The 22,883-nt window shown below is 41.6% G+C and overlaps 1 protein-coding gene across 1 annotated transcript in view; it reads left to right on the top strand.

Moving 5' to 3' along the window:
- KIF26B (kinesin family member 26B) overlaps positions 1 to 22,398 on the top strand; it is a 301,610-nt gene extending 279,212 nt beyond the window's left edge. The window contains exons 13-15 of the mRNA XM_065834763.2: positions 11,904 to 12,106; positions 13,434 to 13,584; positions 15,430 to 22,398. Coding sequence (XP_065690835.1) covers positions 11,904 to 12,106; positions 13,434 to 13,584; positions 15,430 to 15,578 — 503 coding nt within the window. The 3' untranslated portion in view covers positions 15,579 to 22,398. The remainder of the gene's footprint in view (positions 1 to 11,903; positions 12,107 to 13,433; positions 13,585 to 15,429) is intronic.
- Positions 22,399 to 22,883: the final 485 nt, after the last annotated feature.

Here is a 22,883-nt window from a genome sequence, read left to right as displayed (position 1 = left end):
CACAGCACAGGCCAAGTGGTGAATTAATCTTTCTGAAGTTAACTTTGCATCCTATAAGGAAACCTCTTTCCTATGCCTTCAGTTTATGTGGTAATAAATTGATTTTCCTGTTTCTGAGGAACTGTTCCTCTAGCAGCTCCTTTTAAATATAAACTTTTTAATGGTAACAAGCAAAAGGAATGTTGTGCAAAAGGAAAACAAAGCTATTCACAGAGATGAATAGCATTTGTGGGTGTATACTGCCAACTGGATTGTGTCTTGTATAGGAGCTGCCCATATAATATGGACTTCTTCCACAGGATGTTTAGATGCAAAAATGTATAAGGTTCTGTGAAAACAGGCAGCTGTGCAGGTGAGGGAACAGAGAGAAAACTGCAATGTAGATTTTCCTTATTTGGCATTAGAGAACATCCTCCCTTCCTCAGGGCAATTACTTAAAAAAAAATACTCTGAGAAGAACTTCAGGCAGAACCTGCAGATTCTTTAGACAACAGAGTTCAGCCCAAACGTAAATCAGCAGGAGACCAGGATTAGTTTACCCTGATGCTCATAAAACTAGTTGTTTCATTTCACTTCTCTTTGCTTTGATAGCACATATGAGGCTTGACAAGGCTGTAGATATAACTGAGGAAAATCTTGCCTTTGTGTTGTAATTACAGAAGAGCTTCAGATCCATTTGTTATACTTTAGGTTAGGGTTATATGTTTGCTCTCAACCTTGGCTTTCAGTAACCCTGTGTAGTACTGAACACTGTGTCAGTGACCGTGAAAGGGTAGTTATGAAGAGAGGACTGTTTGAGACTCAGGTTTCAGGTTGGTCTCATAGTAGTCTGGAAGACACTGGTAGGGAAGAGGCTTTCCCAAGTCTTGAGACCACCTATCAGAGCAGTGATGCTGGTTTGTTGGGAGTGATGGGGTGAGCAGGAGCCTTTCCATAGCAGGGAAAATGGACAGTCTAAGCTTTACCACTTTTTTACTGCTGTGTAAAGTCTAACCTGTCTTTTTCACCAAATACCATTTTTTTGCTGGCCAACAGATTAATCTCTTTATCCAAATTTCTTGTGTGGTTTAGTACTTCTCTCCCTGGTCAGCAGGTATGCAAATATTTACCCATTGCTGGACCTGAATCTCTGGGGTGGAGGGTTTTCAGTGGAGGGCCTGTGGCCCTGGGAGTTGCCTGCCCTGATGGGCTCGGCATAGCCCAGCACCTTGGCCTCCCTCAAAGTAATTTTCAAAGCTTTTCCCTTAATTCACCTCATGTGAAGAGATTCTGAGTGCATCCTCTCTGATACTTTGCTCTTGAGGGTGATTTGCTATATCAGCAGGTATTCCTGTATTGTTTTGAATGTCTTGAATTTGTGTATAAGTACAACCAAGGGTTTTATGGAAATTAAAAAAAACAAACCAAAACAAAAACTTTACTACCTTCCCTATCTCTAGCAGCAAACCACTGCCCAGAAATTAATAAAGCTTTACTTTCTTATAACCTATCTCCTGTTTGCATTTGGTCCTGCAGCAGTGAAATCATAATTCTGGTTTGATGTGTTTGATAATAGTATAATTTTTCACATGTCAGCAGATTTATGATGGCATAAAACCGGGATTATGACTTCAGTGCAGGAGAACATGAAGGAGGAGCTTAGATATAAGGGAGAATAGAGCTGTTCAAAAATATATTTTTATTACATAATAAACAAAAAAACCTGCAAAGGTTTGCAATCTTTCATCGTCTGTAATATCTTCTTTTTATAGGTCTGTTCTAGTGTGAATGTTCTCTCTTAAGGAACACTTTTTAATGAAAAAGAGAGCAGACAAAGGTTCTGAGCTCTTAAAAAGACAGATATTATTTTAATACATAGTGTCAAGAGCATTGGACCTTTCCTGATTTGTGGTCACAGATCCACTGTGCTGTAATGGATATGGCACTATAGATATGCTCATTTCAGGTCAGGCAACTTGTCCACTTTATTTATTATTATTATTAACAGAAATGCTAGCTGTCGGACACGATCAACATGAATCAGCCCAAGGCCCCTGCAAGAGGAGCTATAAAGAGTCTTTAAGAGAATCACCAGCAGCCCTGTCAGATCTCACAATTACTTTTGAAGTTCTGACACATTGGAGAGACATCATTTTTTTCTTGAGATTAAGATCTTGTCTTTCAGTACTCTTAAGTGCATTATTTGTATGTGTAGGTGCTTCTGCCCTGGATGTCATACATGAAGCATCAGACCTACATTGACGGCTTTTGAAAGATAAAGCTAGTTCACTTCCTTCAGTGTTAGCCTTAGGTTAAATCTGGGGCTCTGCCTGCCTACCTGTACATTTCACAGACAGCCCAGTAGTGTGTACAAAATTAAAATAAAATAATTTTAAAAATACCTCTTGCATTCTGGTACCTATTGAAAAATTATGTGTTTACATCACGAAGCACAGAAGTGTTTTCCCTGAAGCTATCTTATCCATTTAATAAACATTCCCATCTTTCTAGCATTTAACACTGGTCCTATAACATCATGTCAGCCTATATTGCCCCAAAGTGACTGCTTATGGCAGAAACAGAGCTATTTAGCCCTGATCTATGGCCGTACATTTCACAGCTTTGTACAGTTGCTCTTTAATCCATCCTGTGGTGTAAGCATTATTCCAGACCCCATTTTACAGATGGAGAAATGAAGGCACAGTACTTGACTGACTTGCCCAATGCCTACAACTGAGAACCAGATCCAGAATTAAATTACAGACACTCTTGAGTCCTCCTAACCTCAACCTCAGCTGGCTTGGCTACAAACCCTCCCCTGCCCCTACCCAATGGTGGAGAGGAGGGTTTCATTTGTTGTTTCCTTTTTGTGGCAGATCCTTCCTCCCTCTCCATCTGCAAGCATCTGTGCAACTATGTTTTCTCTGATTTCTTTGCTCACTCCACTAGCCTTTACCCTGTAAGAAATAATTGACATATCCACCATATTTCTGGCTCTGCCTTTACAGTCTCCTCTCTCTTGGGTCAGCAGTGCTGTCTTGAGCAGGGCACTGAAGTGTTAGGTCATTATTTGTACACTTATCACTAGCACCAATTCTATATTATTTTTTAATTCCTCAGAAATTTCACGTGCAATGTGCCATTGCTGTTCCATGGAAAGACAATGACAAGGGTGCTTTCATAGTACTGTGTGTGTGATCAGGAAATGCATTTTGTCTGAACTCTGTTTTACCAAAGCTGTATTTGTATCCTGGGAACACTACAGGCAGATGGGGTGGCAGATTAGGACTTGCAAAATCCATGTTGTATTCTCTGATGTGCTGCTGGTTCGCTGTATCACCTTGGGCAGATTGTGTAATTTCTATGTTCCCTGGTTACCAGCTCATAAAACTCAATAATGGTGGTGTGAAAAAAGTAACAGCAGGGTCCTTAGATCAGAAGTGTTACCTACCTGCTTTTTGCTCCTTTGCTTTGGTTGTTAGCATCTTTTCCCCAGTTTAGTTTGGTTGTACGTGGGAGTTACTCTAAAATAATTCTCAGGGCAAAATGTGACTTGATGATTTCAGAGATGCAGCTTTGGTGCCAGCTTCACGTCCTGCCTGCTGTCAGCTAACAGCAAAGCACGAGCCCAGGCTCTGATGAGGTTTACACAGTAAAGCCAGGCCTTGTTTGCATTTCCATGTGATTTGCACGCATACATTGTTTCTGCCTCTTAGCTCCCTCTCCTACAGATGATATTTACCAGTTCCTGCCCCTTACACCTGTAAGACCTTCCCTGGGTACAGCAGAATGGGAGGGACTTCGAGATGATTCATCACAGATGAGGCTTTCCGTGGAGACCACAGAGATCTTTCTGAGGCTGCTTTTTTTCCTGTTGCCTGTGGGAAAAGAGTGGGGTGCTCAAGAGAGTCCCCATCCTACGTGACATCGAGTTAGACCTAAGGGCTGCAGTGTGTATCACTGCTGGCAGCGCTGTGCCGAGATGGGACAGACCTCTGCCAAGGAGAGTGTCTCCTTCAGTTTCTTCAGTTGAGGTTCTTTGGAGCTGAGTCTGAACCTGGAGCTTTACTGGAGCTGGGGCTGGTGCCAGCAGGGTGGGACACTCCAGGCAGTGCTTGTGGAGCAGCAGGGGTGCAGCAGCCAGGGTTAGGGCAGCAGTGTGGACCACTGCCTGCCTGCTGGGGTGCACAGACCTGCTCACAGGGGCAAGGACATGGGACTTGGGCATGTGAGCCCTGTGGGAGAGAAGAAAGGAGACTGTCAAAGAGGTGAGCTCAGGGGAGAGACTCCTTGTATGTAAAGTGCTGTCAAGTTGTGCCAGTCTTGGCCAGTTCAGCCTTCCTGATCATTGAATATCAGTGAGCTTCAGAAAATAAATATCTAAGGGATGGTATTGGTAGTGAGGCCAAGTCTGGACAAGACTGTGGGAAAATCAGGGTTGCTGACTTCCTGAAATTTAAACCAGTGCCCTAAGTTGCAGTTGTATATCTCAACATTTGCAGGACCCTGCTCTTGTCAGTCCAGGACAGGCCTTGCGTGTGTGTATGTATGTGTGTGTGTGCACACGCTTTAATCTTTTTTGCATGGGGAACCTGCCTGACTATGGATAATTAAAGATTCCTGCTGCAGCATTTTATGGCTTTTGCAGTAAAGTTTCATGACTCCTTGCGGCTCTTTCTCAGTAGTAAGTTTTGCCACCAAAGCAGAGCAAATTGCTACATGATTTTAAACACTTTAATAAAAAGACAGACTGTTAAGACATGACAATAATTATCTACAATTAGAGTCCCTTTTTCTCTCTCACTTGTGCACTCTGGATTTCACTGGTGGATGATTTTAAAGATGGAGATTTAGAGGTTCCTGGAAGGCGCTGAAAACTCTACATTCAAACACATACACTCTCTGGAAGCAGTTAGCCCTGCCTACGAAAGCAGCATAAAAAGCCAGAGGCTAAATCCACAGGCTGTAAATAATGAAAGTCCATCTCTAACCAATATCGCAAAGCATCACGTTTTGAAACGTAGCCAAAATTATAATGATGAAACAAAACACCAACAAAAAGAATCTGAGCTTTTCTTCTTGAATCCAAGTGAAATGGAATTTGGTTCATGTTTAGACTGCCTAGGGCACAGCGCGGGGAGCTGAAAATTGCCTTTTGTATCACAAAGCCGTAGGGCATCTCCAGTGTTTCTACTTTAACTTGCTTACAAGTGATGGTAGCTAATTGATATCCTGCATTATACCTTTACCATGACAAAGGAATTTAGAATTATATAGCAAAATACTGTTTGCATTCAGGTAACCAGTTTATGCCACTTTATGCATGTGACTGCTGGCTGGACAGCCCTGGGGGGAGCAGAGGGAGGGGCAGTGTAGACTTCAGCTCCAATTTTTTTTGTTCATTAAAACAACAGCATTGATTTTCCCAGGTCAAAGCCAGGCCATTTCATGCAGCAAATCTGTGTTGAAAGGGATCAGAGTAATCATTTTTTACACGCTTGACTACTGCATGCCAGCACTGAGCTTTCAGCCACATGCACATAGGAATGATTTAATAGAGGAAATGGCAGCAGGCTATTGTGCACGGTGAAGGCTCCATGCAACATGCATGACTGAGTTGCACACCATTAGGCTGAGTGTAAATAAAACCTGCTCCTGACACTGCCACAGAATTAGCTCACTGGAATGCCTCCACCACTGTCCTGTTGGGAGTGAACGCTCTGGCTGCTTGAGCCCCTTCCCCCTCCAGCCTCTGCCTTTGCTACCCACGCGACTGGTGCAGCTATTCAAGACTGTAGTAACAATAACCAGCTCCTGAAATAATGCCACAATGCTGACAAATACCTGTTAAACCAAAATCCAGCCCAAAGTGAGATAAATATTTAGAATAGACTCTGGTCATTTTTTGCTAGTGATTGTGGGTGCTGAAAATTCATCTCCGGTGATGTGCATCTTCCCTGGAGTGTCTCACAGATTACTTGTCAACCTGCCACACTGCAGGAGGGCTGCTTCCTGATCAGTGCTCATTCACCAGCTCTATACTGCCCTGAAAAGCTTCTTTTAAAATGAAACAGTAATTCAAGAAGCAAGGTTAAGAAATGAATGGGGTGGGTAGAAAAAAATTAGGAGTGGGCTGTGCCTCAGCATGTTCCTTATACCAGTACAGAAACAACATATCTAGTATAGGTATCGACAGATTATATACAAGGGTTGCTTTATTCCTGTGTATAACAAGCAGAGCTTTCTAGCCTCAAGTCTCCTGGTACTTCTTATTAATTCACAACATCAGGATTGTGTATAAGTCAACACAGACTATGGCCTGAATTATTTTACACTGGAGTCAACATAGAATATTTTTTTCTGAATGACAGATCACGTAGGAAGAACCATGTTGCAGCTGAACCCTGAACAGGAAACACTGACAGGATCCGAGTTGCCAGGATGAGTGAATGCTTTTTAGATTTCTTGACAATAAATGCCTGGATTCTTTGGAGTACTAACCTCAAGATGGGCACCCAAAATACTTCTGGTGAAGTCTCCACACCATCAGAGGTGCTTTCCACTTGAAAGCATTGGCAATGTTGTCAGTAATTGGGAGGGGAACACTGCAAGCTGTACAAAAATCTAAGGAGTAAATAGCTATGTGCTCTGCACTTGGAAAAGTGCACTATAGAATAATTTAGAGGAAAGGAAGTCAAAGGAATGGGAAGGAGTTGGTTCAGTCGTGGACAGTTGCCCATGAGGGCAGATCCCATTAGGAAATGGTAATGAGAGGAGAAGCTGGCACTGTGTTTTCAACTCAAACAATGGAGGAGCCCCATTGTCAGACAGCAAGGAGCAGCAGGGGAAACAGGACAGGTCATCTTTTCAGTAAGCAAACAGTTTGGTGCTACATTTCAGTTTGATACTATTGCTGCTGGAAGCACAATATTTCTTGGACATTAAGCCACAGAAGGAATGGTGGGAGCTTAGGGGTACTACTCTGCTTTTCCAGGACTGTTTTTTGTCATCATCTTCAGTTTGGATGGACTCTCTAGTAAGAAACAAACAAACAAACAAACAAAACCAAACACAAAATGCTGAACAACAAGTTCTGTATAGAAAGGGAATTTTAATTCCCATAACATTAGGTGCAGTGGGGAATAGCTTTGGCTCCACATCCTGCCATTGAGCACACACTATAAACTTCTGAAATTATGACATATCAAGTTACAGTTTCATTTTCTGTTTGACACAGCTTGAAATTTCCAGGATGGCAGTTGTTTTGCATCCCATTCAGATGTAACCTGCTTTGAAGAGATATGCATCAGGCTTCTTTTCATGAATATTTTGCATTTATTATACTTTTTGCCTTTACGTTTTTCACAGAAAAGATGCTCAGTCTGTAATGTGTGCTTGGAAAGCAGTCTAAGGAGAACACTCCAAAATATACAGTACTTAAGCAAGTCCAGACATCTTTGAGTTTTTACCCTGGTCAACACATACTTTTATGAGCACACATTCTTACGCAGTTGGGCAATTTTGATGAGGTCAGTGAGTCTTCTTATCCTTAAAGTTACCCTTACAAACCTAGCTGGCTTGGTCTGGGTTTCTAATAGGCTTCTCTGGGCTTATCTTTGCTGAAGTATTTTGTAGCTTCAGTGCCACTGTTCTGCTTTCACCCTGCACACCTTCACTGCTGTCTTACTCCCTTTATCTTAATTTTAACCTGGCCAAACCTTAACCTATAGCTCAAGGTAGAGCAACAGATCTGTTGTGAAAGCAAGTCTTGTACTCTCTGCATTTTCAGGGCTATGTCACAGTCTGATTTTTCATACTAAAGCTAGGCTCAAGAGGGGTTATTCTGAGTGTCGATAAATTCAAGCGAAGGGAAAAACATATCCTATAAGACATTTAGCAAATGGCCTGTTGCTTTGCAGGCCATGTGGTCATATATGAAAGTGTCATTCTGTCCTGGGCTCGCCTTAAAGGATTTATTTCAGACCGATTTTTCTATAATTCTCTTTTTTCAGTGGAGAAATGAATCCCATTTACATGGCAGGAGGGTCAGTGGGTTTGCTGAGGTTGCTGGGCAGGGTGCATGGGAAAGACCTGCCGAGAACTGCTCCTGCTGAGCGCCCAGACTGCCCACTGCTTTTGTGAGCCGTGTTTGGGGAAGGAGAGGAGTGCTGCCCTCTAATTTCTACAAAATATTTATTATACAGTCGAAATTTATGAGATGCTAACCCTATCAAGTGCTCCAAGTACATTTGGGACTTCAAATGGGTATTTTCTGTGTAAATGGAAAACTGTATTCATTTTAACAATTTAGATTTTGTGTCTGCATGTTGATACAGATGAGCAAGCTGTCAACTGCTTTGTGACACTCACCCTGAAGCTCTGCTTTGGCTGTGTCTTCTTACTGATCCAAATTGAGGTGAAATCAGAAAAAACAGAGACTAAATAGAGGTCAGTGGCAGGAGTCTCCTGTCAAAAAACACAATTATTTTCTGTACGTGGACTAATAAACAGCCTATTAATGAGTGCATGTTTAGAATAAACCAAATTTGATTTTGCCTTACTGTAAACATGCAGGAGATCTTTCATTTCACTTATTCCCAAAGCACACTTAACCTCAGATAAATCATCATGAGTCAGCATTCAGTGCTCAGACAAAAAGACATCCCTCTTTCTCTTCCTTGTCCGCCTCGCATGCAGATGTGCCTGCTGCGCTGGGGCAGGGAGACCTGCATGGGCGGCCTCTGCGTCCCCAAGGAGCCCCTGGGCGGTCGGCAGCGAGTCTGCCCACCTCATGGGGCTCTGCCCTGCTGCAGTGCCCTGCTCCACTGAGAGCTTTGTTGTGATAACCCACGGGCTATACAGGTACAAGCTCTCGCTAGAAAAACATAATGAGCCTCCTGTTGGCGCATCTTCTGCTGCTGCTGTAGTTTCTGCTGCCTCTTCTGCGAGGGGCAAGTGCTATTAGCTGGGAGCTCAGGTTGGAGCCCTCCTTCTGGATCACAGGCTTCTCTTTCTCATTGAACCAAATGGATATGAATGGGAACTAAATGCAAAGATATTTACCCTCATCCCTGCAATTCATACACTTGTGGCATCTGTTTTGCTTTGCTTCAAAGAGCCTGACGCTATTCTTTTGGAAAGGTGAATTGGAGCCGTTCATCTGCATTCCCAGAGTGTCTCAGACCTGGGCTTTGGCTCTGGTTGGAGAGGAAGTTTCTTCCAGTGGGGATGGTTTCAAAGTGCCCCATTACAGAGGAAGGTGGTGTTAACAGCCACAGCGGGGAAAAAAGAAAGAGGGAAGAAAAAAAGGAAGAAAATCAAAGATCACAGAAAAAAGCACTACCTCAGTCATAATTCAGCCATGCATGGAAGAGCTGGACAGAAGGAATTTCCAGTCTGCTCAGCTGCTTCTTTGAAATGCTAGAGTTAGTCTGTAGGCATGAAACGAAAGGAGATGTGACCATCGGTTCACGGCTCAAAGTAAAAAGATTTAGCAGCGCTCAGCTTTTAAGTGTTGCAGGCTCTAAAAGTTGATGAGCAACAAAGATAGGAAAGAGATTGCTTTTGCACTCAAAATTTGAAAGACTGCTCCTATGAAACATCATGGCCAAAAGCCTAAAAGAGTATTTAATACCTAAATCTTTTTGGTCTTGATTGACGCTAGGGATGTACTCAGTGCCTGTCACATCTAAGCAAGTGGAGGGCTCGTGTCCCAGGGAGTGCTGAGCCGCTTGCAGGATCTCTCCCTGCAGGTGACAAAATTTACTCGTCCACCACCCAGTCTCTCCTCCCTTCAAGTACGCAGCTGCTCTCAGCATTTGGTTGCCTTTCTCTAGCATTGCTGACAAGAGTAACTCTCAGCATTGCAGTTTGTTGGGGTCTTCCTAAACTGTGTGTTGCTTTTCAGCTATGGTAGTGGCTCAGGTCTTGCTTTCATTTTATTGAGAACCAATTCTTCTCTTGATTAGTCAGTTTAACCCAGAAATTAACTGAAATGCATTCAAGGTAAGTGAATACTGACATTGACTTCCAGTGGCTGGTACCACAGGTCTAAAATAAGTCCTACTTACTGGTATTTGTAAGGCTTCATTTGTTCTGGCATGGGCTTTTTTGCTGGGCTGCAGATTGAGTAGTAAATACAACTGCGATACATGTCATAGGATGAGCAGTCCAGATCTCAAGCTGTTTGGTGTAAAGGGGCCTTATAGAGCTTCCTGTCTATTTCCCTGGCCTGTGCTCTCCTTTTCTTGCATAGAGTTATCTCAGATTCATTCAGATAAAAGCTTTGTAGAGTAGGCTTTCCCACTACACAGCAAGATAGACCATTCTCATCAATTTCAGAGCTAGTATTTACAGGTTAATACTGGTTACTAACTGCTGGTTTCTAGCATAGACTACTGCACTCAGAATTCAATGGGATAAGATGTGATAGTTTGCAAAGCTGGCAGAGAATCATACGCCCATGAATGAAACTAGACAATGCTCTGTTACTTGAAAATGAAACACCAAGACAATCAATAGATATTTTTGGGTTTGGTTTTTTTTGTTTGGTTTGTTGGTGGGTTTTTTTGTTTGTTTGTTTTGACACACATGTTAAAGCTATTTACATTCAAGTTGCAATATATGTAGTGCTGGAGGTTCTTCTAAATGATTTTATCTTGTTTTTAAAATAAAATCTGCGTGATCGTTCTGCATCCCTTCCCTGCTGGCATCAGTTTTGTTCTTTAAGCCAAGAGAGTTAGTTGTTTCATTCAAACTTGCTGGCTCTGGCTTTTGTTTTTGTTTTCTCCCATCCCTTCCATTCTTGCTATCTCCTAGGGGAGACCCTGCAGGAGTTGTCAGCTACGAAAGTTTTTCTTAAAAATACACAGCCATTGCTCTGATTGTGCTAAACCAAGCAAAGAAATGTAACCAGTTGTTTTTCTTTTTTGTTTGAGCCATATGCTCAACTTCCTTACCGCTGCCATCAGGCCAGTGAGGTACATTTTCTCCCTTGCTTTACCTTAGGCCCCGACTTGGCAAGTCACACGTCAGATGCTTTCCATATAGTGCAGGCTTTATCAGCGATGGTACATTTTCAGCTATTGCAGAGCTCCCATCCGCTGTGTGGGTGTTGTAAAGCAGGGTGTGTGTGCACGAGCACTGGCACTGAAGCAGTCGCAATGACTAACCCTTCTGCCAGACTGTCACTCTTGCTGCTTTCTTGCCCATCACTAGTGCTGCAGTAAGTGCATCAGCGGTAAGTGTTCTAGAAGAATATTCTACTGAACGGTGACAAGACTGATGCAACTCCGGTGGCAACCACCAAGCTTGGATGTACTTACTGCAGGAGTTTTGTCCTCTTCAGTGTTTTTGCTGCTCTGGCTCAGCCTCCAGTGGTGTTATGGAAAGGACTAAGTGGTGGTATACTGGCATTCAACTCCAGTGGTTTTTGTACTGTGATTGAAAAAAAAACCACAACAAAACCACACCTCCCCTGGAGATGATCTATGCAGAGGCTGGCTAATGCTTGTCCCTAGGCTGTAAGGACCAGTTCCAGTAAAGAGATAGGAAAGCAATGCTAGATCAGTTCCAACCTGCTGCTCAGGTCCTTCATTTGGCACACCTGTACACACCAAGACCGGAGTAAAGGGAAGCAGGCACAAGCTCTGGAAACTTTAGGGTGCGTATGCCCTCTGAGGCTCAGATCCGGAAGTCAGGCATCAAAGAACATGTTGAGGATCTGACTCATGGTGAGCATGTAAAGCACATCCCAGCTACAGCTCACCCGAGCTTCCGTGCCCCCCTCCCCGAGTTTTCACTCCGTTTTCTTTTGTGTGTAAGAAAGCTGAATATATACAGTTTGTGGACACATCTCTGCAGACAGAGCAGAAAGGAGAGGCAGTAACTGTGCTGACGTGAAATGGCAATTTCTGCATTTGCAGGTTCACAGAGACGGAGGCTTATTCCAGCTTTATCACTTGACACCACTTCCCCAGCAAGGAAGCCTGCCAACAGCCCTGGGGTGCGCTGGGTGGATGGGCCCCTGCGAAGCGGGCAGAGGGGGCTAGGGGAGCCTTTCGAGATCAAAGTCTATGAGATAGATGACGTGGAGAGGCTCCAGCGGCGACGAGGTGGGGACAGCAAGGTGAGTGCAAGCCAAGTAATCAGTCTCCCTCCTCCTGCAGGATGTGAGAGGAGGAATTCAGATTATGCAGTCAGAAGTGTGTAGTATCGTATGTGGTTAACTCAACAGGCAACAAAACCTTTACTCTCATTTAAGAGCAGTTATGACTCAAGTTATACCTTCTTTTATAGCAGCTAACAGACATTAGTACCTTGCATTTTTTTCCCCTTGCTTATAGTCTTGATGGCTCCTGTGCTCCAGCATCTTGCCACATCTGTCGCAATGGTGCCTCAAGTGCTTTGATGGTATTGTTTTCAGGATAGCTAATGTCTTTTCTCTAACAAAGTTGTTCCCGTCAACCTCAGGCCTTCAAATTTACAGAACCTATGGAATCATAAAGGTCAGCTCCTGAGAGGCGTGATTGGAAAGGGTATCTGAAACTGGTAAAATAGCACCAATTTTAGAGTAACTGTGGACATATATTTTACTGTTATTTTAAGGCACTTTTACTTCCCACCCCCTGTCACTTGGTTAGGCTGTTTGTTATGTTATTCACTGATACGATTTTGTTGGGGTGGTGTTTCCACTGTACTTCACACACATGGCAGAGCTTTTCTACAGAGCAGAAGGCAGAATAGTGTTGAGACCTTCACACTGGTTGGAGAAGGATAGTTCTGGCATTGGGAATGCTCTCATGCTAGCAAGGGTGGCACAGCCTTCACCGTGGGCTTGCTTACTGCACACCTTGATGGCTGCCAGCCCTCAGAAGGCATGCAAGGCCAGGTTGTTACTGTGTCCCATATCTTTAAGAGAAAATATGTCTTCTTTATCAACAAATGTGAATTGCTAGAGCTTTTCGTAACATATTCCCTTTGTTTAAGGATGTTTTAAATTTCATGTTGCTACCAGTTCTTGTATTTTATAACATGACTACTGAAATTCCTATGCTCCAAGCACAGAGATGTATTTAGGCTTTTAGTACAGCAAGCAACGGGTTTCCTTTTCCCCAAGAGCTTAGATTTTCTTAGCCAAACTTCTGGTGACAAAAGCCAGAAATGTTTTGCTACAGTTAATCTGATTTCAACATGCTGCCTGATATTAATTATTATGGTTTATTATTAACTATCATTGCTAAGTCTCCAAAGCTCACTGATGGAAAACATCAAAAGCAAACAAAAGCAATAAAAATAAAACAGATGATAGATGATTTCATGCAGTGATTCATACACTTCCAGAGTAAATAGCTTATTGTCAGTATTATTGATTGGAAGATCATTTGACTGAATGGATATGGGTTTTCTTTCTCCTCTTCACCTATTCCTTTCCTGCTCCTTTTCCTGGTTGGCAGGAGGTGATATGTTTCAATGCAAAGCTGAAGATCCTGGAGCATCGCCAGCAGAGAATTGCTGAGGTCAAGGCCAAGTACGAGTGGTTAATGAGAGAACTGGAGGTGACCAAACAGTACCTGATGCTGGATCCTAATAAATGGCTCAGTGAATGTAAGAACATCATTTGATTGCCTGGACTTATAGGTGTCCTTTAGTTTGTTTCATGGCGGGGGACAAAGGGGAGTAGAAATGTTTGCTAAGAATGAGATGTGAGCTACTGTGTTTGTTAACTAAAATGAACCGACACATGACCTAAGGGCAAGCTTTAGACTGACTGTATTTCTAGAACTAGTCCTTATAATTCTTATTAAATGATGACAGTAGAACTGAACAATCGTTGTTGCCTGAGAGCTGAATGTTGAAATGGTACAGCATTGTAGTGGTGAATATTGCCATTGGTAGATTAACGTTCATGCGTTTCACTCCACAGCTCCTGAAAATGAGATTTTTTTTTTTTTTTTGGCCTCAGATCACTCAGACATATGAGCAATATTATAAATCTGCTCTTCTACCACAAAATAACACTGTGAAGCAAACTTGTCCCATGGCACCAGTGAGCTTACATGAAAAATGAATTTGGCCCATTTTTTATAACTATAGATGTGTAAAGTTCAGAGAGCTTAAAGGGCATTCACATTCAAATGAAGAAGGACCTCAACACCTCAGAGGAAAAAAGATAAAGAGTACTGCAGTAATTGTACAACAATCTTTAGTATTAGCAGGTGGCAAGCTCATATCAAAGAGTTCTAGAAAACAAACTAAAAAACAAACCCAAAACCAAAAACCATTTTCAATTTAGGATAACTGTAGGTGGCAAAAGGAGGTCAGCTGGTGTGTTGTCTTAAAGTATGCTAACAGCTGCCATAAGTTAACGTTAGATTGGTATGTCCTGCAAAACAACCAGAGTATACAATTCAGGAACGCCATTAGAGAAGAGAGGTAAAAAGAACAGGTTTAAAGGGAACGGAGAATTTGCCATACCTTGCTGCCTGCTTACTCCATGATGCTTTTGCACCTGATCCAGTGTGACAGAGGCAAAAAGCCTCAAGGGCAGCACAGACCTCAGGGCTAAGATGGGAGGTGCTGGCTCTAACATCATATCTCATGCTCGGCTCCCATGGAAGCTGCTGCCTGTGGGTCCCTGGCAGCACAGCGACACGTGTGTTAGAGTGTGACATGTACACCTTCCTTTGCCACTCTTGGGTGGTCTAGTAAGAATCACATCGAATAGGGAGAGGTGTGAGGAGCAAGGAGGCTGGAGGCTGGTTTCTAACTCTGAATTCAGCAACTTCTGAATTCAGCAAAGGACTTGTCTCCTCTGTGCAGAGCACCTATTTGAATCTCCTTCTGGTTAGCGGAATGTGTGAGAGTCAGTACATCTCATGCACGTGCCTCGAATAGGGATGACTTTAGGTATGTGCTTAGTATTCAGAATTTGCTTAAGCATGGTGCTGGAGCAGACCCTGAATGCAAACAATCAAAATAATTCTAAATAGATTTAACTTGGCCTGTTTTACACCTTACTGCTAAATTTCCCCATCAAGTTCAACCTCTGTGTTCCTTATGGGCATGAAGGTTAACCTGAAGCCTGCAGGTGTCTTGTGCCAGCCAGTTTTTCTGCAGTGAGACATGTGGTTGCTGGAAGAATAGTTCTAGTGGCTTTTCTTGGGGAAATACGTTGGAGTGTGGCAAGTCATCTGGAGAAGATGGCAGAGCATATTACTCAAGAAAGCATCCAATGCAATCTTAGTATTATTGTTCACTATGGGCAAGCTGCTGTGCTATTTCAATAGCCATTAAACAGAAAAGGCAACTTAAAATGAAAGGGCAAGCCAGAGATGATGTTGTATATAGTACTGACGGGTTTGAAGAATTGAATTAGCTCTGTCTCTCCCACCAACCAGCACTGACTGGGTTTTTTCTGCTTTTCCTATCTGTATGTTTTCTTTCCCACAGTTGATCTGGAGCAGGTATTTGAGCTTGATTCTCTGGAATACCTGGAGGCCCTGGAATGTGTGACTGAGCGTTTAGAAAACCGTGTCAACTTCTGCAAGGCCCATCTCATGATGATCACCTGTTTTGACATCACCTCTAGACGCCGATAAAGAGCGAACCGCGAGAGAATTTCAATGCACATCTCTGCCATTCTCCTTTTCCCTTCTGAATAGCATCCCAAAGACAACAGAATGAGGATGAAGGTTGGAGTCAAGTCTCAACTGTGTGTATGAGAGATTTGCTTTACTATACAGAAGAGTAGTATTAAAAAAACACAGGACAAGCATGAAAAATGGAGATATTAGCTTGTTGATTCTCTTAGCCTAGAAGAGCACTTTGAGGAACCTTTAAGGACATGTCTGTAAATAAGAACTGCTGGCAGAAGAGACTACTTTCCCTACGTTAGCTGAGGGAGGAGGAAAGGTGGTTGTAGGAATTCCATTGAGAGGTTCATTAAAAGAAAACCTATCCAGAAAAACTGTTTAAGTGCCTTGCAAATCTTTATTATCCAAACATTTATGTTCATACTTTATTGTGTACAGATGGTGCTAGTCAAGAAAAGAAAAAGGAAAAAAACAAACACACTTTTGAAATGTATTTACAGCTTGTTTTTCTCTTGGTGTTTTCTCCTATTTCAGACTTGCTGTTTCTAAGTAACTTGTGTTTGTAGAGATATTTCCTAATCAGTACAACATATGAATAAATGTTAACTGTCTTTTCTTGTTACCAGAGTAAGGCCACTCAAAGAGAAATTCAGCTTTCCCAGATGACACAGGAAATATTTCTAGCAGAGAGTGAGCTTTGCTTTTACATTCTGTCTACTGTCTTATATACTGGAGGACACAGTAATTTTCTCAGCTTGTAGGTACTGCAGTGTATGAGAGAGAAGAGGTGACATAACCATGAAGTAAATATCTTTTCCATTTGATCCAACCCACATACTTTTTTTTTTTTCTTTTTTAATGTATTTTTAGCTTTGTACTGGTTAGAGTTATGGATGAGGAGGCACTTTTATCCTAACTCCTTTTTCTGATGCTAATAACTTGCTGGAAAATTCCTTTTTAGGCTGAGGGCTCCCATGCTGATCAGTCCAAAAATGAGTGATTTGTTCTGTCTTTCTTTCTCGAGACTATGACTGATAAAATATAGCTTCACCTCTTTTTGACATATACCACTGCAAAACATGTTTTGGCAGCTTTTGGTCCCTGGTCCAGTCTGTCCGTAGTCACAGATGTACCTGAGAAGTGCAGGCTCTGTTCAGCTCAGCATGTCTAGAAATAAATGGGAGTCATGAGTGAGTGGACACAGCACTTCAGGCACATTGGCTATGGCATTTTCCTTATCAACCCTCCAGTACTGAAGCCATGGCAAAATTCACATTGACATCAAAAGGACAAGGGTCTATGCCTCAGTGCACATCCCAATGTTCTACTAGTTTACCTCTTTATCTACAAAACAGTATATGGGAAGGAACATCCTTTGTGTTTGTTAAAGAAATGTGCAAAATCTGCATTTTAATTACACATCAGCATGAAGAATTATTTTTTTAATTAGATTTATTCTTTTTCTGTATTGAAATAAGGCCATTCACAAAAATTCCTGTTGCATACACTTGTGCTACCCTCCTGTTGGTTATGAAAAAATGAGAGCGTCTTTTAAGATATACTCAATATGCTGCTGTACTTAAATGCAACTCTTCTTTTACCTGTACCATCATATTCATGCCGTCTTATGATATCCCAAGCAGCATATCTCCATGGAAATCTAATAGTTAGCAGGAAAAAAAAAAGCATTTTAAAAATATTTTCTTTTAATACTCTACAACTTGTAATAGCAAATCTTATTTGTTGTATTAGGCTTGTCGCTGGATTTTGTAGAACATCCTTCTTACGTTCTATAGGATTATTTGGATGAAAGTCACTTTTTAGTCTGTCCCACAGAATTTTCCAATCATGAAACTCATATTCTAAGTAAGTAGTAAGGACATAGGTCTGGTTTTTCTTCCCTCCTTTCTCAAGGGAAAAAACCAAACAAACAAAAAAACCACCCCACAACTCTGGAAAAAAAAACCCCAAACCGTGCAATTTCTCTAGCTTTGTTCCTCTTTGCAATGATTTCAGTAGCACTTGATGCTGTTGAGGCCATCTCTTCTCCGCAGAGCCCCATGAACTCAATCCAGCTCCATAAAGCCGTGGGATTCGCCCCTGCAGTTTTGTGCTGGGTGAGGACCTGACCTAGCGCCTTTGGGACATGGAGTGCATCTCTCTAAGCTTTGTCCCACAGCACCCCAGGTGCCCACTGCCAGGTCACAGACATGCAGGAGAGAGACTCACAGCCAGGTGCCATCTCTCATCCGCCTGTGTCCCCAAGTAGGACAGTACCGCTCTCACCTGTGACACTGAGCTCAGCCTGTCTCCCTGGTCATGCTTCCACATTCAAGGAAGAACCAGCCCCCTCCCAGCCCAAGTCGTGCACATGTAATTAAGTGTTGTCTTCTATAAGCTGAACCATTTCTAAAAATGTGTTTGCTGGAAAGTCGTCAGTGCATCATTGTCCTCCTTCTGCTGAGAACAAACAACCCAAAATGGGTATGTTGGGCTGCCCGGGGACCTGCAGTGAGATGGTAAATGGCAAGTGGTACAGTAAAAGTAAACACACACTTCATAGAAAGTGAAATCCCAGCAAATGGTGCACACACAGACTGCATTATTAGCAAGAAGTGCCCTCTCGCATAGTCTGGGACTTACAGAGAAGTGAGGATATTTCTATAAATCAAGTGGACACATTTCAGAGCTGCTGTAAAATATCTATTACGTGTAATATTTCTCAGCATCATTAACTCAATTATTCATTGTCTCTAGATTTTGTACTTGTTTAGATTAGGAAGCATAGCAAAAAGCACATCTATCTAGCCATTATTTTAAAAAGAGCATACCTTTGCTGTCTTTATCACGACAGACCAGAACTGACACCTAAAACCAAATGGATTATGGCAAGGATGAATTAGGCAGAATGCCAATACTAAATAAGCAGAATCACAGACTTTACCAACATTTTATGTCTGAGGATTTAACCTATATTCATATTCATATTCAACCTATACCTATATTCATAACCTAAAATCCATACTCATCTTCTCTTTATTAATTTTCTGTAAGTGCGTTTCAGAACTTGTTTACTGTATTTTGGGGATTCTGGTGACATAATGCATAAAAGGGAATGAAAATTTGTGGAGATTTGACATCTACAAAATGTTTTCTCATTGCAAGTAGCTGTTTACTTCTGCATTTATATTTTTCATACTTTGAATATCTTCAAAACAGATAATTGAAAACATTAGGACCTTATTATGAAATGGATCTTGATGTATGATAGCCAGCACTTTCCAGAAGACCCATACACCTTTGCAAGTCATGCAGGAAGTCCCATTCTTTAAGCAAGAACCAGAGTGATGCTGTTCTTATCCTGATGTTTTTTTTAAAGGCATCAAGTTCTCGAAAATACTTAAGAGCAACATGAATGGGCTGCTTAATCATTTGCACGATCAGAAATCACTCTTATTTCCCTGGGACAGCTTTAGCAGGAAAGAGCAGTGTTAATGTAATTAGGTTTGAAGGTTAATTCTTTATTCGCTTGTGCAGCAGGAGATCACAGTTCTTCATTGCCGGGTTGTGTGATGGTAGAGAACTGCAGCCCTGCTACGCACCCCCACTGCTGCGCTCGGGCAGCTGGCACAGTTTGGGCCTCATTCCGGGAATGGCTTGTCTTGCCATACATGAACCTTATACAAGGTCCAGAACTTGCTTTATAGCCACAAATTCAAGAGAAACCCTAGACTGGAGAATTTGGCAGTGATCTGGATTCAGATATTCCCCTGGTGTGTCTGAGCTCTCGCAGCAGGCAGAAAGCCACAGGTTGGGGTTGTATACCCATCAACTCGGTGCTGGAGCCCTAATTCCTGGTGCCTTTGTCATGATGACGTGTTTTTTTCTCCTGCAAGGCATGTCTTCTATTTGCTTTAAAATGATTTATTGACAATTCATTCATAGCTAAGCAATCAGAAGTACTATTTTACAGAAAGGCAAACTAATACCCAGGCTCTGCTTTCTTAACTCTTTACCGGGCACATCTTCCTCTCACCTGCACTGGTATAACTGGGGCACAATTGCATTAAGAGACAGGAGAGTTATAGCAGAGTAAACACAGTTGCACAGAAAAGGAAAATTCATCCACCTGACATTTTTGGGTATTTTCTGTTCTGCTAGTTATATAGTTGAAGAATATGGTCCCCTTACCTGTTTGATCCCCCCTCATTTTGCCTCAGGGCCATGCACAGGGCTGTCACTGAACATCTACTGGCTTCCATCCAGTCTTGGAAGACTCCCACTGCCATACAGTGTAACTTCAGAAACTTGCAGCTACATAAAATAGGAACTGGTAAAGAGCAGTGGCATGATCCTCTGACATGAAGCAAACTAAGTGAGAACTGTAGATAATGTACAGAACAGGATGAAAGGTACACACTGATATTTTTTTCTTTCATCTCTGAACATGGCAATTACAGAGGCAGAAAGCTGGAAGTGATGCTGGGAGTAATGCACACCAAGTCCTGAGCTTGCTCACAAGGGTAGACTCAGTCCATCTTCAGGTGTGGTTTTTTTTTTTTTCACTTATCTTGATAATATGGTTTGTCTTAAAATAGTGACTATTACCCATCGCATGGAATTTAAATTTTGTGACAGCTGAAGGACATGGACTCTCACAAACACTAGTTTTTAAAAACGTCTGTGATTTTGTTGCATCCTTTTTTCTGAGCTAAAAATAATCATTAAAATACATACATATATATATATATATATATATACACACATATACATATATAAAAATATATATACCCTTCCTCCTCCAAGGAGTACTTACAAAACTTTTCTCCTAGCACTCATCAGGATGAAGCTGCCATGCCACATTATAGAGAAAACTTACGCTTGAAACACTTTCAAAGGCTTCTTTTAAAGGTCCTTTCTTCCCCATGTTCTCTAGCCTACAAAGCCAAGTTGCTGCAGTTCCCGCGTAGAGGCTGTCATTGAAAGGTTAAAGCCTGTAAAAAGGATCCAAATGAACTACACTGTATTTCAGGATGTCATGAATTTAAGGCAAGCTCTCTTACAATCACAGCTGTTAAATGCAGTGATTTCTTCATATGCATGAGGCATACAGCATAGCATACATGAACTGAAAGGCTGGACTCTTAGCTCTCCATGAGATAAAGCTTTCTGTCTAGTCCTAACAGTTTTAAAATTGTAACTTGAAGCTTCTGCATTGTAGAAACAAATACGGCTCTCTTGAACCAGAGGCTCAGCCACCCTCTGATGCCAATTCATATGGAAGGGATGGTTGCACAGCATCAGGGCTGCACCAGCTTACTGCAGAGATGAAAGCATTCGTATCGCTAAATACTGACAGGAGTGCATGATGACCGTACAGACAAGAGCTATTTCTCAAATCCACTGATGGATGACATACCATGCTTAATCCTGATGTCCTCACCATCTTTGTTTTGTTACTCTGTAGACTTTTGCATTGGCGATACTGAGCAGTTTTTGGAGACACAAGGCTGGCCGTTGCTGGCTATTGCAGGATTTGAAATAGGTTTCCAAATAACTATAGCAAACAAAACTGTGAATGATTTGTCAGTGCAAAGTTAATAATCTCTATCTCTTGAATTTATTGTGTGCTCATCCCAGGGTTATCTGAGCTTCCATACCTGCTCTTGGAAATAATAAACCATTTTATTATTGTCTTTATCTTTTCTTCTTTCTCCTTCTCAAGCAAACCTGGGGAAAAAAATACGCAAAATCAGTTTCCCTTGAAAATATAGCACCCTTATCCTAAGCCCATTGAAGTCAATATGGATTTTGCCACCAGCTTCATGGACAGCAGACTCGTGCTCACTTATGCAACATTTTGAAGCTCACAAAGGGCGTGATGATTCTGCAGAGAATAGAGGAGCTGAGAGTGAAATAGTAACATTCATCTCTAATATTTCAAACCACCTACAAAACCCTCCTGGACAGGAATTAAAACACAACCCAAACCATCTTACTTTGAGTGGTCCTACTTAAGTATTGAGCAAACTTTATAATAATGGTAATAAAATGGTGCTTGAGGCAGTTTCAGCTATATTACATATTCTCTATACACTATAGATATGGATGTATTTGCCCTCTATATTTTATATGTATGTGTGTGAGTATTTACATATAGCACACATACATATATGTTTTATGTATGCATAGATACTAACTTCTTTTTAAGTTTTTCTTCTTTCCTTCCCATAGCTGAAACTGCTGGTTACTAACATCCACATCATATTCTATGTATGAAGGATATAATTTATTTGTAAACTCAGGATGTTCTTGTTTTATAGAGTTGCTTGTATTTTATAATTTATTTACACATCATGGTTGGAAATGCTTATCTAAGTGCTATGCATTGAAGTGTATGTTTGCTAAATCCATTTCACTCTGTCCGTGGCTATGTTCTTTCTCATTATAACAGTGGTATAAAATAGGGCTAAGGAAGAGACAAACTGATGGATATAGAACTTAACTGGTCCCACCAGTGGGTAATTCCAAAAAAGGATGTGTCAGTAGTAGATATATATATATTTTATCAACTAAATTTTATGGAAAAAGAAGAAAAAGAACAGCATGAGGACAAGTTCAAATTGTGCAAAGTCACAGCCATTTCCAAGTTGGTCAACAAATGCATTGAGCCTTTTGCCATTAAAATTGTAAAGTTTATTGTTTGCTGGCTAAAAAATATCCCTTTTGTGGTATTTGAGGTGTGAAACATTGTCAAAAATATGATGTCTGGAAAAAAAAAATCAAACTATAGTGGCATTAAATGTTTACTTTTATCTTACCAATATATCTGCCTCTCCCTTCCTGACTATTTCACTTTGGATGAGAGCATTTATAAAATGGCAGAAAAGAAGATGGTTTTGAACCACAAAAGAATGTGCTATTGCAATAGAGTGAGCAAGATTAAACCTGAAAAAACAGCCTAGTAATTACTACTAAGCAAGTATTGCTGAGAAGCAAACTCACTAGAAAACAATAGGGCATTGCAGGGTTAAATAGCAATATGACAGAAACATTATGACCATGCACAGGACCATTTTCTTCTTTCCTGCTGTCCAGAAACAGAAAGCAAGCACAGTCACAGGGCCTGACTTGGTCAGGCTTTTACATGCACTGGTTATGTGTATGTGCCTCCCACGTTCGCAGCGATTGCTCCATCTGCATCTGTGAGCAAGGGAAAAATCTAAAACCAAGCAAATGATGAAAACATGTTTGTAGGTAGAATTCTTTGTCATCTGCAGCAACTGTGTCAGATTTCCCTTGGCAACCATG

Source organism: Patagioenas fasciata, chromosome 3 (assembly GCF_037038585.1).
Source record: "Patagioenas fasciata isolate bPatFas1 chromosome 3, bPatFas1.hap1, whole genome shotgun sequence".
NCBI classification, from domain to species: domain Eukaryota; kingdom Metazoa; phylum Chordata; class Aves; order Columbiformes; family Columbidae; genus Patagioenas; species Patagioenas fasciata.
This window is presented reverse-complemented; position numbering and strand designations above follow the sequence as displayed.